This window comes from Pseudozyma hubeiensis, assembly GCF_000403515.1.
Source record: "Pseudozyma hubeiensis SY62 DNA, scaffold: PHS32, whole genome shotgun sequence".
Taxonomy (NCBI): Eukaryota; Fungi; Basidiomycota; class Ustilaginomycetes; order Ustilaginales; family Ustilaginaceae; genus Pseudozyma; species Pseudozyma hubeiensis.
The window spans coordinates 451,001-464,976 of record NW_012133814.1 but is presented as its reverse complement, the minus strand read 5'-3'; the positions used below and the strand labels follow the sequence as shown (position 1 = coordinate 464,976).

Genomic DNA, 13,976 nt, shown 5'->3' with positions numbered 1-13,976 from the left:
ACCTTTTGAATGTTGATGAGGATTGGGACCAGATTGGGGCTTGCTCGCGTCCAGCCACTCATGAGCAAATGCTAGAGAGAGCGAGCAGCGACCAACTTTCAGAACAGGGTGATGGCGCATTTACCACCTCGAGTTGCCGACGGCAAACGAGTTGGCACCAGTGCGTCCGCCACCTCCGTAGCCGCCACGGCCGCGACCACGGCCACGACCGCCGCGGAAACCACGTCCACCTCCTCCACCGCCGAAGCGACCCATCTCCTCAATCTCACGAGGGATCTCCTGCTTGGCCTCACGAAGAATGCCAATCAGCTCTCGGGCCGACTTGGAGTTCTCGGGGGTGAAGTAGGTGTAGGCGGTACCAGTGCGTCCGGCACGACCGGTACGGCCGATCTGGTGGACGTAGTCCTCAGTGTTGGTCGGGAAGTCGTAGTTGATGACTGCGAGGATGATTAGTGAAGGGAAAGCAATGACACGAGTCAGTACATGACTTTGTACTTTAGTACTACAAGATGCTGCGGGATTTACTTACCATAAGAGATGTCCTTGACGTCTGAGGGCGACCAATGTTAATTGCAGCACGCAAGAAACGAACCGACGAACCGGGAGCGAGAGATTAGTAGCAGTGAAAGGACGGAGCCGATAAATGCAAGCATGGTTGCAAAGCGCGCGAACAGTTGCGAGAGGTTCGAGCGTGGCATCGTTTCAAAGCGATCGATAGGGCATGCGTTCGGGCCAAAGCGAGACAATGGCAGAAGCAGATGGTTAATAACGACGTTCGCATTGCAAAGAATGAAACGCAAACGCCGTTGTAGGTTGACGTGAGAGAAAGGAGAACAGAGATGACAATATCATCCGAAAGTTAGTAATCGAGCCTAGCCGGGCTAACCAGAAAAGGGATGATGAGCCCTTTCATCCCGTAGATTCACAGATCGTTGTGGCTGCAGCAGACCAGAGTCTGCCCTGCATGCCCAGACGACGCTGCAAAAGACAGCACCTGTAGGAAGCGACCGCTCTCCTTTTGCTTTCGACACCGACACAGCGACGTCGAAAGCTCAATGTGCTGCAGCAATGCGCAGATGCATCCATCCCCAAACGCGTCAAATGCAAATATCGCCATCCTCGTGTGAGGCGACGTTACAATCAGCAGCCTCTACGCTTCTGACAGTAAAGCCTGTTTCGTGCAGCGCAGAGGCAGCGTTCCTATCTTGACCAAAAGAGAAGCTTTGTCGTCGAACCAAGTCGAAATGATCGCAGTAAAGACCTGAGCGCGCAAGGAGTGTCCGCCTTGCGGAAACAGAGCCGAGCTCAGCGTATCGCACACGTCTCGGAAGACATCGATAGCTCTGCAAGACAGAGACGAAGCGGAAGCCTACACATCCGGTAGCCGGATAGCTGACATCTCGTTGCGTGTGCAGACAGATGGAGCAGCTGAAACGGGGAGGGATGCGCATGACCTGCCTTTGTACCTGCAAGCATTGCGTGCAACCAAGAGCAGCGACGGTGCTGTTCTCCGCGACTTTTTTCGAAGCATCAGCAAGAATCGTTGGTTGATCAGGCCGAAGGCCGGAATGATACCAGCATTTTCCCTTCCTTCCGTGCGAGAATGCAATGCAACACCACCTTGAAAAGTCGGACAACTTCGACAGATGAAAGAGCATGCAGAGACATTAGCAAGCGCCAAAATAGCGCTGCGAGCCTCGTCGCTAGAGGAAGTGGGTCTTGCGAGTCTTGCTGGAGAATAGCTTGCGCGATGCAGTCTTGACGATGGAAATAAGCTTCTCTTGATGGCTGTTGGAAAAGAAGATGAGACGCCAAAGATCGGCATGCAATCAAAAAGAACATGGACGGTTCGCTGCACTGACTCCACTGATCAGGAGGCGGCGCGGCGATGCCCAAAGTTACCTTTTTGGCAAGACATGCAACACTGTTGAGTGTTTGGGCATGCCGATGCGGCTGGCGAGAAACATCCGCTTTGGAACGCACGACAGCGTCCTGTTGACTGAGGGAAGAGCGCTGAGGAGAGGAGAAGATAATGGGTTTGCAGAAGAGTTGCGCGATCGTAGAGGTCGCACGCACAACTCGTCAAATGATCTCGGGGAGACGACCAAATCACCTCGCAGAGCGCTAGTCAAGGACGGGAAATCAGGGATGGGGAAGGAGTGGAATGTGGGAACTAGAGGCGTGCGCGAAGGAGAGGAGAGTATGAGGGAGTGGCTGGAAAGGGGAGATTGAACTTACCGAGACCTCGAGATGCTACAGCGGTAGCAACCATGATGGGGCTGCGGCCGGACTTGAACTCTGCGAGCACCCAGTCGCGCTCCTGCTGCTGCTTGTCACCGTGGATAGAGAGGGCAGGCCAGCCGTCCTGGCGAAGGAACTTGGTCAAGTCGTCAGCAACACGCTTGGTGCTGGTGAAGATGATGACCTTGCCGTTTTCGGCCGAGATGGTCTCCAGGTGACCGATGAGCTTGCCTCGCTTTTCGAATTCTGTGCAGACCTCGATGATCTGCTTGACGTTGTGGTTCGCAGCAAGCTCGATGGAGCCGATGTTGACCTGTGCGTAGTCGTTGAGGAAGTCTCCGGCAAGACGCTGCACCTCCTTGGGCCAGGTGGCCGAGAACATGAGCGTCTGTCGGTCGGGACGGATCTGCTGCAAGATCTTGCGAATTTGAGGCTCGAAACCCATGTCGAGCATTCGGTCGGCCTCGTCCATGACAAGGTAGGTGACACGTCGGAGGTTGGTCTTGCCAGCGTCGACCATGTCGATGAGACGACCGGGAGTGGCGATGCAGATCTCGGCACCGCGCTGGAGGTCGCGGATCTGGGGTCCCTTGGGAACACCACCGTAGACGGCGCAAGTGCGGAGGCGGCTGGAGCCGCCGAATCGGTTGCACTCGACCTGGATCTGGTTGGCAAGCTCACGAGTAGGAGCAAGGATGAGGGCGATGGGACCGTCGCCGGGCTTGAGAAGCGGCTGAGCGTTGATGTGAACCATGGCGGGGAGGGCGAAACCGATGGTCTTACCCGAACCGGTTTCGGCGATAGCGACGAGATCACGACCGCTGAGGGCCATTGGCCATGCCTGCGACTGGATAGACGAAGGCTCGCTGAAGCCCATCTTCTTGATCTCAGAGAGAATGTAGTCGGGGAAGCCGGCCTCGTCGAATGAAGTGACGGGCTTGGGCACGTTCTGGCCCTGGATGGTCATCTGCTTGGAGTTGCGGTAGGCAGCAACTTCGGCCTCGGAACGGCCGGCGACGCGGGGGTCCTCGATGTAGAAGTTCTTCTCGAAGGGGACGAGATCGAGCGTGTTCCAGTCGACGGCGCCGAGGTTGCTACCGAGGTTGCTCATGCGGTCGCCGCCGCCGTAGCCGCCGCCGTAGCCACCACCGTATCCGCCTCCGCCGTTACCGTAGGAACTACCACCGCCGTAGGAGGAGCCGCCACCGTAGCTGCCACCTCCGTTGCCATAGCTGGAGCCACCGCCGTAGCCGCCACGACCGCCGCCGTAAGAGCCACCGCGACCGGAGCCGCCGCTGTATCCACCGTACGACATTTTGTTGAAGATATGAAAGGGTGTAGAAAGAGAAGAAGCGGCGTCGTTGATATCGAAAATAGGCTTCCTGAGGTTGAGGAAGAAGAGGTTGGTGTAGACAGGAGGGAAGTAGGAACGAGGGCTTGATCAAGCAATTGACACGCTTGGCGAATTGCTCAGCCACCGCTACCACTCAAAGTCACAACAGCTGGCGAAAAGTAGTGATTTCAGCAACTCCTGTCTGTGAAATGAAAAATTTCCGCAAACGCAGGGTGCGGGTGGCATGTCTCAATCTGAACAGAAAAGTCTGAAATTTCCTAGGCGATCCAACGTGCTCTCGAAGAGGTGGGGGAGTGTGAGTGACCAAGTGCCCGAATCTTATTATAAATCTGTGACGAAATCAAGTTCGAAATTTTTGCTGCGACAGAGATTGAATGCAAGCCGACTGTGTCATTCGTACGATATAGTAGATAGGACAGAAAAAAATGTGCTCATGTACAGGTGTAACATATTTTGAAAGTCTGATCTTTCACATTTTTGGGAGCGTCGTTCGCCCCATCAAAGCCGCAAGATGCGAGTCCAGTCGACCAGGCCAGCCTCTCAGAGCAGAGGCAAGTCAGAACTCAAGAAGCATTCATTGCCCGTGCAGGATCTTGATTGACGACGCTTCAATTACAAACGGATCTAGACGGGGAACACAGTCAACAGCAACGGTGATCTTTGGAGTGCGGATCATGCAAGCATTGCCGAACGCTAAACCAGAGTCAAGAGATTTGGCGTGGTGTTGACGACCCTCAGATATAGCAACGAACCAGCCAGATTGCACCGATTTCCTATCAGCTAGCGCCGGCTGGGATAATCGGCTCAACACAGACCAACGAGCCAAGAAAAAGAGACACGCGCCTCTCGAGACAGTTGGCCAGTAGCCGATATCAAAGCCGCGTCGATCTTCCAAAAACGAGGCTGCAGTGCGACTCTCCCTGTCATCGATACCGAACGTCGACTACTGCAAGTCGATCATCTTGTATCGTGACCGTCACCACCACCGTCATCATCTTCTTGCAACATCGTCTACGGCTTCGATACACCATGTCGCTCCTCCGACAGACCACCGCCGGCCATCTCGGCCGTCCCTTGGCAGGCTTGATCGGCGCTTCGGCTCGACAGTGCGCTCAACCTGTTGCTTCAGCATGGTCAGCCCCAGCGTCGCGTCGCGGTCGTGCTACTGCCGTTGATCCCAACGATATTGCTGCTAACGGTGGTGTCGTCGCCGCCGCCGCCTCCTCCTCTACCATCCCTTCGGCTTCCACTGTTGCTCCTCTCCCAGCAACCGAAGGGGCCATTCGACACAACTGGTCTCGCAAGGAAGTTCAACAGATCTACGACTCGCCTCTCCTCGAGCTCGTCTTCCGCTCCGCCAATGTCCACCGTCAGCATCACCCCGTCAACCGTGTTCAGCTCTGCACGCTCATGAACATCAAGGAAGGCGGATGCTCCGAAGACTGCGGTTACTGCTCTCAGTCGTCCAAATACGAGACTCCTTCCAACGCATCCAAGCTCGAGGACCTCGAGACCGTTCTCACCGAGGCGCGCAAGGCCAAGGCCAACGGAAGCACCCGCTTCTGCATGGGTGCAGCGTGGCGTGAGGTCGGCGGTCGCAAGCGTGGTTTTAACCGCATCCTCGACATGGTTCGCGAAATCCGTGGCATGGGTATGGAGGTCTGCACCACTCTCGGAATGTTGACTACAGAACAGGCCAAGCAGTTGAAGGAAGCTGGCTTGACTGCCTACAATCACAACCTGGACACTTCGCGAGAGTACTACGGCAAAGTCGTCACTACGCGCAGCTACGACGATCGTATCGGCACCATCGCTAATGTCCGCGAGGCGGGCATCTCGGTTTGTTCGGGTGGTATTTTGGGTCTCGGTGAGGAACACGAGGATCGTGTCGGACTGATCTGGGAGATGAGCACTCTTCCTGAGCATCCCGAGAGCTTCCCTGTGAACGCTCTCGTTGCCATCCCCGGTACGCCCATGGAGCAGAACAAGCCCATCACCTTTCAAGAGATGCTCCGAACCGTCGCTACCGCTCGTATTGTCCTACCCGGTTCCATCATCCGTCTTGCCGCTGGTCGTCACCTTTTCACCGAATCCGAACAGGCGATGGCTTTCCTCGCCGGTGCCAACGCCATCTTCACGGGAGAACGCATGTTGACCACCCCCACTTCTTCGTGGGATGAGGACAAGGCTATGCTCGGAAGGTGGGGTCTCCGAGGCATGGAGAGCTTCGAGGACAAGACGATGGTGAAACACCAGACTGTTACGTTGGACTCGTCTGTCGATGCAGGTGCAGTGGAGGAGCGACGTGCAAAGGCAAAGGCTAGCGAGGCGTTCCAGTCGGCTTAGACGGTCATTTGCGAGATGCTGTTGTTCAAAGGGGCTTTTTTCCACACACGTCGATGACATTCATACTAATATCAGATCATCCACACACCGAAAGTCATCGTTATCATGAACAGCCTGAGCGGATACCACAGACATTCATTGAGGCCGCATTACGACACTTGCCGGTCAAGGACTAAACGGAACCATCTCGATTGATTCGTGAATGACAACGAGAAGTGGCCCTGAAGACTACAAACTTGATAGATTAGAGATAACAGTAAAGAACGTGCGAATCCTAAAGTCCGAAGCGTAAGATTTGATGGCGAAGCTAACTGTCAGTTTGGGCAGGACCGAAAGACTGCAGCAGATCCTGTATTACGCCGATCTCCCTGTCCATTGTGTCCCAGGCGTAACCGAGTTGGCTCAAGCCTTCTATGAGGTTCTCCACCTCGGTCTGTTTGGAGCTGTGCGTGTAGGGTCCGAGGTTCAGCTGATGCATGCCCTCCAGCTGTCTCAGCACTTCGAGATGAGCTGCGGTGGACGGGTTGTTCAGCGCCTCGGCTGATTCAGCTGCTTGGGCGCTGTTTCGCTGGGCTTCTTGGGCTACGACTTGTTCGACAAAGTGTTGCTGTTGGAGCGTTTGCGGGTCGATAAAGTTGCTGGGGTCGGAAGGGGAAGCGACGAGCGTCGTTTCGACAGAGGAGCCTCGATGACTGCCCATGCGACTGGCCCATTGCTCGTCGGATACGCTGGGGATTTTGGCGAGGAACTGAGCCACCGGGAAGATCTGCTTCAATACCGGTCCGCCCGTCTGCAGAATACCCAGAGGCAGAAGGATGCCGATCAGACGTGCCGTCTTGCGACAGGAAACGATGGACCGCTGCATGCTCTTGTCAAAAAGCGCCTTGAGAGAAGCTGCCACCATCTTGTCTTCTTCCGAAACGGCGCTTTGTCCACCGAGCGAGTGACTCAGTGTCGCCATGAAGGCCGCGTTGGCGCGATGACGTTCGCCGAGTGCACGGAACAAGGCGAGGTAGAGCAAGGACCCACAGAGCTTGGTGCTCGCGATCCAGCCCAGCGGACGGAAAGGCTGGAGGCTGTTCATCGTCGACCACGCCTTGGAGGCACACCGGTCAAAGAACAGCATGAGCGAGTCGAGGCTGTTCCACACAGCACCGCAGGCGCGTTCCAGCTTTCGCAGCTCGGCAAGGGAGGGCCTTGCTGCGAATCTTGCAGATCTGGGTATTGGCGCCATGGACTCGCCAGCAGGTCGCTGCCAGGGAGGAATCGACGGCTTGAGACCCTCAGCTGCGTCGATGTGCGTCGCCAAGAATCGCGAAAGCGCCCCGATCTGCACCATAGTCATGATGACAAACGTGAGGCCCATCTCGCCTGACAGTACCACCTCACCCTGACGAGGTTTGGTGACTGGCGTTGTCTCTCTGCGGAACGAGGCTTGACCGATCACCTCAATAGCGCGATCCTCTTTGAAGAAAGGCTTGCGACGATTGAGCCCCGAAGCGATCGAGTCGCGACACCAAGCTGTCAGGAAGACGCGGTGCGCCTGCATGATGCTGAGCATGTGCTCGACCGCGTGCCTGTTGGTCTCGTCGACCACGAGCTTGGTCGACATGCCGAGCTTCTCGGTGTGATCGCAAGCTGCATCCGCAAAAGCGTGCGCCTGAACGCCGTCGACATTGTCCATCAACGGCGCGAGAAGACTGAGAATCTGGATGCTCTCGACGCTCGGCTTTTTAAGGATGTCGTGCTTGTGCACCAGCGAGAGCGCGTGGTTCAGCAGAGCATGGCAGAATGCTTTGCGCGCTTTGCCACGGCGCAGGTTGTGTTCGACGTCGCCGGGACGATAAGATCGGATGAGAAGATCGCTGCGCGTACTGATCCACGCGCGCGGACTGAGGCGATCGGGATCGGAATTGGCCGAATCGATAGAGGGGACGGAGCCTTCACCAAATTCGTCCATGCGGCCTGCTTTGGCCCCTTTCGACTGCAGCTTTGCGCGCTTGGCTTGGATGTACGTGTCGGTGCACTGAATACGTTTGTCCTCACAACGGCTGCAGCCCATACCGTCGGGCCGCTCCGTGACATCGCACCTGACCCTGCGTAGACGGCACGTGTCGCACGCTACGCCTTGCTTACGCTTCGGCCGCTTGGCGCCGGCTTTGCTGCCGTCGGCGTCTCGACCGTCGAGTGGGGCCTGGGCGAATCCGTCGTCATCCACCTCTTGCAGACGGTCGTTGACGAGATCAAGGTCTTTGAAGTCGGGACCAAAGGCGATGGGAGCGTCGGTGTAATGAGCAGCCCAGGCATGGAGCACGGCGAGCAGAGTTTCTGTGGTGGCTGGTGTTCCGATCTTGCTATCCCTTGTGCCGGTCCACGTGATCGAACCAAGGCCCTGGACATCAGGGATCATAGATGGCAGACCTTCGTCGACGGAACCTCCATTGGACATGATGGACATCTTGCGCGGGTCTCCGTTAGAAGCGTTGAAGGTCTTGCTGAAGTGAGCAAAATCGACTACAGGAGCTTGCATGTGGCAGACGGCAAAGAAGCAATTGAGAAGCTGGATAGAGAGCGAGCCAGCCATGACGCGATCAGTGATGCGGACCTCCGCACCTCGCAGCTCGGTGAGGGCACGGATGAGGATAGAGGCCGCATTGATGCGTTCCACCGACGGCTTGCTGGCAGACGCATCCGTAAGAGAGGCACCATGAAGCATGCGTGCTTGCTCAATGCGCTTGCCGGATCGGCTTGGACGCGGATACCTGCGGGACGGCGGTGCGTGTGTCTTTGTGCAGACATAACCCTTGTCCTCGCACCGAGTGCAGCGGATGAGATGGACTGCAGTTCCAGTACTCGTGCTCCTCTGCATCTCGAGCAGCGCATTCTCGGCGGTCTGTGGCGATGCGCTTCGCGCAGCGCGAGCACGGCGGACATCGAGATCGCAGCGAAGGTGCTTGGTTCTACATTGGTCGCAGGTGACGCCCTGACGACGAGCCGACTTCTTCTTTTCGCTCGAGTGACTGGTCATTCCTTCAGAGTCTGGTGAGTCCGTCGGAGAGTAGCTTCCCTCGGTCAAGTCTTGCAAAGACATGGGGAGAGAAGACTCGTCGATGGAAGGATCGAAGGCTTGGATCACATCGGGACCTGAATGTGGCTGCACCAAGTGCATTTGAGGCGGAATCAACGCAGGATCAACGTGGTTGGTGTACCCGTGGTTGGCATCGTCTAGGTAGTGCGCATAGGAGTTCTGACCCTCTTGAGAAGTCTCGGGCAGACCAGGCAGACAGCTGAACGAGAAAGATTGGCTAGCGAACGCATCCAATGTCGACGATGAAGCGTGTATCCTGTCAGGAGGAGCCTCTGTGCCCGGTAGGCCATGGCTGATGGTTGTGGCTTGCGAAGGAATCGAATTTGAGGAGGCGGTGCTCGACGTAGGCCATTGGACCGCCGGGTCAGGTAGTTGGTGGTGGTAGTAGTGCGACTGAGAATCGACGTCTTGCAGCTGTTGCGGGCGCCGCATGGTGTCGCGCTTCGGAGACGCTCCACCCTGCATTCTCAGCAGAGTGTTTAGAAAGCTCGTGTCGGGAGCACGCGGATCCCGCGTGGTATCGGGCGCCGAGGTTTGACCGGCGTCGTAGCTCATGGCCATAAGAGATGGAAAGGCATGAAGATGTTGCGCTTGTGACAGCTGTGCGGACAGAGGTAGAACGGGCAACGAGAGGCGCCGTATGTCATGCGATTCTCGACAGGTGTCTTGCTGTCGACCAAAGAGAACTTCGGACAACATAGGTGTGTCTGAGTAGGCAGAAGTTCATGCGAACGGAAGAGATGGAGCTTGCAGATGGTGATGAGCGCTGAAGGCTGCACGAGGAGAAATCCGTGGCTTGACAGAGTTATGGGGAAGCAGGAAGACTTGTGCAGATTTTGAACTTGCGACACGAAGAAAGATCTGTGCGTGTGTGATACGAAGTGAGAACTCGAATACCCTTTGTCCAAGCTATCTAGGAGGGGATCTTATAAGTTCATCAAGAGCGGCGAACGGGCGAAAGAGTTATTCATGTCCAACCCTCGGAAGGCGTGCTGATGGCGGAAGCACAGAGGCAAGGCACGAACGCGAAGCAACTGAATCGCGTGTCCGCCGCAGGTGTCTCTCGGCGAAGCTAGACGATGAACCCCCTTATCTGCAGGATGTGGTACAGATCCAACCGGAGAACAGCGAGCATGTGCCAGATCAGCGTACAGCCGACAAGGTTGCCCTGAGGATAGATGCCAAGGGCGAAATCTGGATCCGGTCAGCGGACAGGTGGGTGAGGGCAGGCTGCGTCAAAAGTCTGGGTTGCTATGACGACAGAAGATCTAGTGACCAGCAAGAGTGGTTTGCGAAGGCCGAGACCAAGCTGCTGCAACGCAAGGTGGTCTCGGATACAGCTTTGTTGGTGGTGTGAGGGCCAAGGGGCAGAGCGTCGGCAGATCTGTCGCGGAGGTACCAGAAGCGTGAATGGAGGGGAAGGCGCCGGGCATGGAAGCCAAGAATGATGACAGAGTGCGGAAGGGTCTGCACCTGCTTGAACGCTGCGAACGATGTTCGATGAGCTTTCCAGAGGAAAGGCTGCAGTGCGGCGCAATGGCTGTAATTGCGAAGACGAAGTAGACGAGGCTGAGGATGTGAGACAAGACGATCAGCGGAGCAAGCTGGCAGAGCGGCGAAATTAGCGAGGGTGATGTGTTGACGATGAGCACCGAAGAGTGCAGGACGAAGGCGGTCAAAGGTGGGGCTGAGGATCCAGGACGAAGACCGCGAGGAGTTGGATGAGACGGAAGAAGAGAGGGAGAGCGGTGGGACTCTTTCGGGACCGGAAATATCCTGCAGCAATCCGAAGAGAACCAACGCTGGAGCCGAGGGGTGCGGCTAGTCCTCCGAGATCCAGGAAGATGGGAAGATGACAATCTTCAGGGTGATCATGCCCAGGTGCGAGGAAATCTCAATGGATTCGGGTGTTCAAGGCGCTCCGTCGAGTCGCTTGTCGTCCTCGATATGCTGATCACGACACGAGCGGAGCCTCCTGCCGATACACTGATGTCGATGACCGAGAGCTGCAAGAACGAAGGGCACCCAAAGGGAAAAATGCTCTGGTGAAGGTGGGCGAAGATGCCAATATGATGGTACTTCGGGCGTAAAAGCGCGCAAGCAGTGCAGTGCGAGATGTCCAACCCTGTCGACATCTGAAAGAAGCTCCTCAGAGCCGCAACAGCACCGCGGATCTGGTTCAACAAAAGTTGGAATGACAATAAGGATGGTTTTATTTTGATTTTAAAATGAAAATAAAATAAAATCGGATTCAGTCCGAACAGACTGTCGCACCGGCGACGGCCCGCTAAAAGCGCAAAGCAGCGCCTGCGGAACGAGGGTCCAGTAGGCGGCACAGCGAAGGTGCTAGCCTCGCTCGTTTCGGATCGAGCTAGCCGATGTCGAGGGCGGCTGAATGGTTCGAGACCTCTTCGCTAGCATGGTTGAGGTAGCGTTCACCCCACATCGGGTGGTTTGAGAGGTGTGCGTTTCAAGACGCACTCCCTGCAGCCGTACACAGTATTCTTGCCGAACGAGTGACTCTGGCGGGCATTTGTCCGGGTCTTGTCCTTTTTTGGCACTCCGTGCAAACCTTGCATGTGTCACGTCGAGCGACAGGGTCTTTAAAGCTAGCAAGACGGGGTCGCCACCCTTGTCCAGAATTCGTTCTGAGTTCCGTTCAGTGACTAAAGCGAGTGGCGGCAACTTCGTGAACGATTTCATGCCTCTCAACGTCCTCTTCAAACACTGAGGTAGCTGCAACGTTCAAAAGGTGCTTCCGGTGGACGGTGCTACACGCAAGGCGGCCGTTTGTTGATTTCTCGGTGCGACGCTGCATAATTATTCGCCGGTTGGCCCTGCCCAAATTACAACCTGGCAAGCGCAGTTCAAAGAAAGTCTGTTTATCCCTTTGGATGCCTTGCATCGAGCGTGTTCAAGGCCTGCCGGTTGCCTCGGGCCTTCTTGGGTGCAGAAGCGAGATTCGGCAGCCCCGTGCGTCAAGTTCCCACGCCAAGCGGTCGCAGCTGCTGCCATTACCAAGCCAGAGGTATCACCGTAGCCGAGCTCTGACGGTTCGACGTCGGGCATCAATGGATCAAACAAACAATGCCGCGCTCCTTGTTGGCCGCTCGCAAGTCTACCAGACGCATGTCAGTGATTCGGCGGTGGCCTTGTTCAGCTCTCCACGCTGGTGACGAATTGCACGATTGCGTCCTCGGGTGTCACCCGAGACTTTGAAATTTCAAACCCTGACCTTGTTACGACGTGTGTTTTACGTATCGATGGGGATGCCAAGCGAGGTGCCTGCGTCGACGGCAGCAGCTCAATTGACTAGCGTGGGATCAAAACGTCAAACTTTGCAACCACGGCACGCTCCAGAACCATCGTCTCGCCGAGCCTTCACACCCGAGGCAGGGTCTCGACTGTTTGGACAAGCATACCCGGACGACCTGTGGGACCATTGTCTCGCAAAAGACCGCGACGAGAAACACACCGGAACACGGACAGGGATAGCTATGGCGGCGAAGGAGAATGCATTTACCATGGAACAAACCGAGTCTTGCCTAGCGTCGTTTTGCCTCGGCTCTACTCAAGCAAGCTGAACAGCACATGTTCGAGGCCGAGTTTCCGAATCTTGCCCATTTTCGCAACTTGAATCAACAGACGAGGCAGATGGCTCATCCACCTATCTCCGACGTTGTGCAGCGGATCATTCCTGACCGCGAATTCGGTATCTCGATTCTCGGGACCGTTGCTGCACTCAGCCCACGAAATGCAAAGGGTTCCACACTGCCTCTGCTGGTGCGTGCAACGCTAAGCTGATCCCTGATCGGAACGATCTTGTCGCCAACGGATCAGAACCATGTAGCTCAACCACGATTTGCTTTCCCATGAAGAAAAATGCTGCAACTCACCATATGGAACGCACGTCTGCAAGGCGTCGGTCGAAACAATGACGTTTCAGAAGTCAAATGCTGCCGTTGTGGTTGGCCACTCGGTCGTGTGCTCATTGTTGGGATGACGGGCCGAGCTGTCAATTTTCACGACCTTGCAGGCCATGCACGGAATGGCAACAAAATAAACAAGCTCCCGCTCAACGTTTTGGAAATTTCAGATCTGCATCGCTTGCTGTTCGTCGCTAAAAATCTCGCGCATTTTTTTGAGCTGTCAAATTGCCCTTCGAGACTCGTCTTCGGCTTCGATTCGAAGCTCGGCGAAAGGCGCAGCGGGCTAAGGCTCCTTAGTGTTATTGCGCCTTTGTCGGGAAGGGTCCACGCCAACTCTTATGCATGATCCGACTCATCAAGCATGGTCCAGACTACTCGTGACCCCGCTTCGCGAGACCCTCGAGACTTCTTAACGACCTCGTATCTGCACCGCCTGACTGTGAGTGTCAGTCGAGGCGCTAGACAACCGCATCCGACCTGGCCAAGACACAGCCAAAGCGAATGTAGCAGAGGGCACAACAAATAAGCCACCGCCACAGAAACCACGCGTAGCGACATGGCTTTTGCATCAGTGTTCGTGCAAGCCTCTCGCCTAGTGTGGTATCCGATCCTACTGCTCGACTTCTCCGAGATGGAAAATTGGTGATCTGAGCCTTGGCTTCGTTTGGTCATCCGGCAAAGAGCAGAGCAAGATGGCGTGGGAAAGTGTGGGACGGATCCGATTTCTATTAGTACAGTACAGCAGAATCCATGTCACACCCAGGTCAAACCGATGGCACTGCCGTTCGCGCTATCGTAGATCGATTCGGATGTTCCGGAAACTTGTGCGGAAATGCAAAGGAACGCCGCTCGAGATAGTGGTGCAGCTCAAACAGACGCCACAAAAGGGCTCTCCGGATTACAGTGGCGACCGTCCCACTCGATGTTGCCACACCAAGTTTCGTCATACTGTACACTGTACGGACAGGTGATTTTCCGCTCCTCTGAGCCCGAAGCCAATTTCGACACGGAGCCAGCG

The 13,976-nt window shown here is 55.9% G+C and overlaps 4 protein-coding genes across 4 annotated transcripts; 2 read left to right on the top strand and 2 right to left on the bottom strand.

Annotated features, from left to right (window-relative positions):
* Nucleotides 1–120: 120 nt before the first annotated feature.
* Nucleotides 121–3,556, bottom strand: PHSY_003161 (p68-like protein; the record flags this gene model as incomplete). Its single annotated transcript, XM_012333782.1, has 3 exons — nt 121–502; nt 1,903–1,999; nt 2,239–3,556. The coding sequence occupies 3 exons, from the start codon at nt 3,554–3,556 to the stop codon at nt 121–123; spliced, it is 1,797 nt and encodes a 598-aa protein (XP_012189172.1).
* Nucleotides 3,557–4,624: 1,068 nt separating this feature from the next.
* On the top strand, nt 4,625–5,941 carry PHSY_003160 (hypothetical protein; the record flags this gene model as incomplete). The annotated part of the gene is made up of 1 exon (XM_012333781.1): nt 4,625–5,941. One exon carries the CDS (start codon nt 4,625–4,627, stop codon nt 5,939–5,941), a length of 1,317 nt encoding a protein of 438 aa, XP_012189171.1.
* Nucleotides 5,942–6,248: 307 nt separating this feature from the next.
* PHSY_003159 (hypothetical protein) lies at nt 6,249–9,461 on the bottom strand (the record flags this gene model as incomplete). The annotated part of the gene is made up of 1 exon (XM_012333780.1): nt 6,249–9,461. One exon carries the CDS (start codon nt 9,459–9,461, stop codon nt 6,249–6,251), a length of 3,213 nt encoding a protein of 1,070 aa, XP_012189170.1.
* A 1,289-nt stretch (nt 9,462–10,750) lies between these two features.
* PHSY_003158 (hypothetical protein) lies at nt 10,751–13,929 on the top strand (the record flags this gene model as incomplete). The annotated part of the gene is made up of 3 exons (XM_012333779.1): nt 10,751–10,844; nt 10,911–11,080; nt 13,555–13,929. The coding sequence occupies 3 exons, from the start codon at nt 10,751–10,753 to the stop codon at nt 13,927–13,929; spliced, it is 639 nt and encodes a 212-aa protein (XP_012189169.1).
* Between the last annotated feature and the right edge of the window lie 47 nt (nt 13,930–13,976).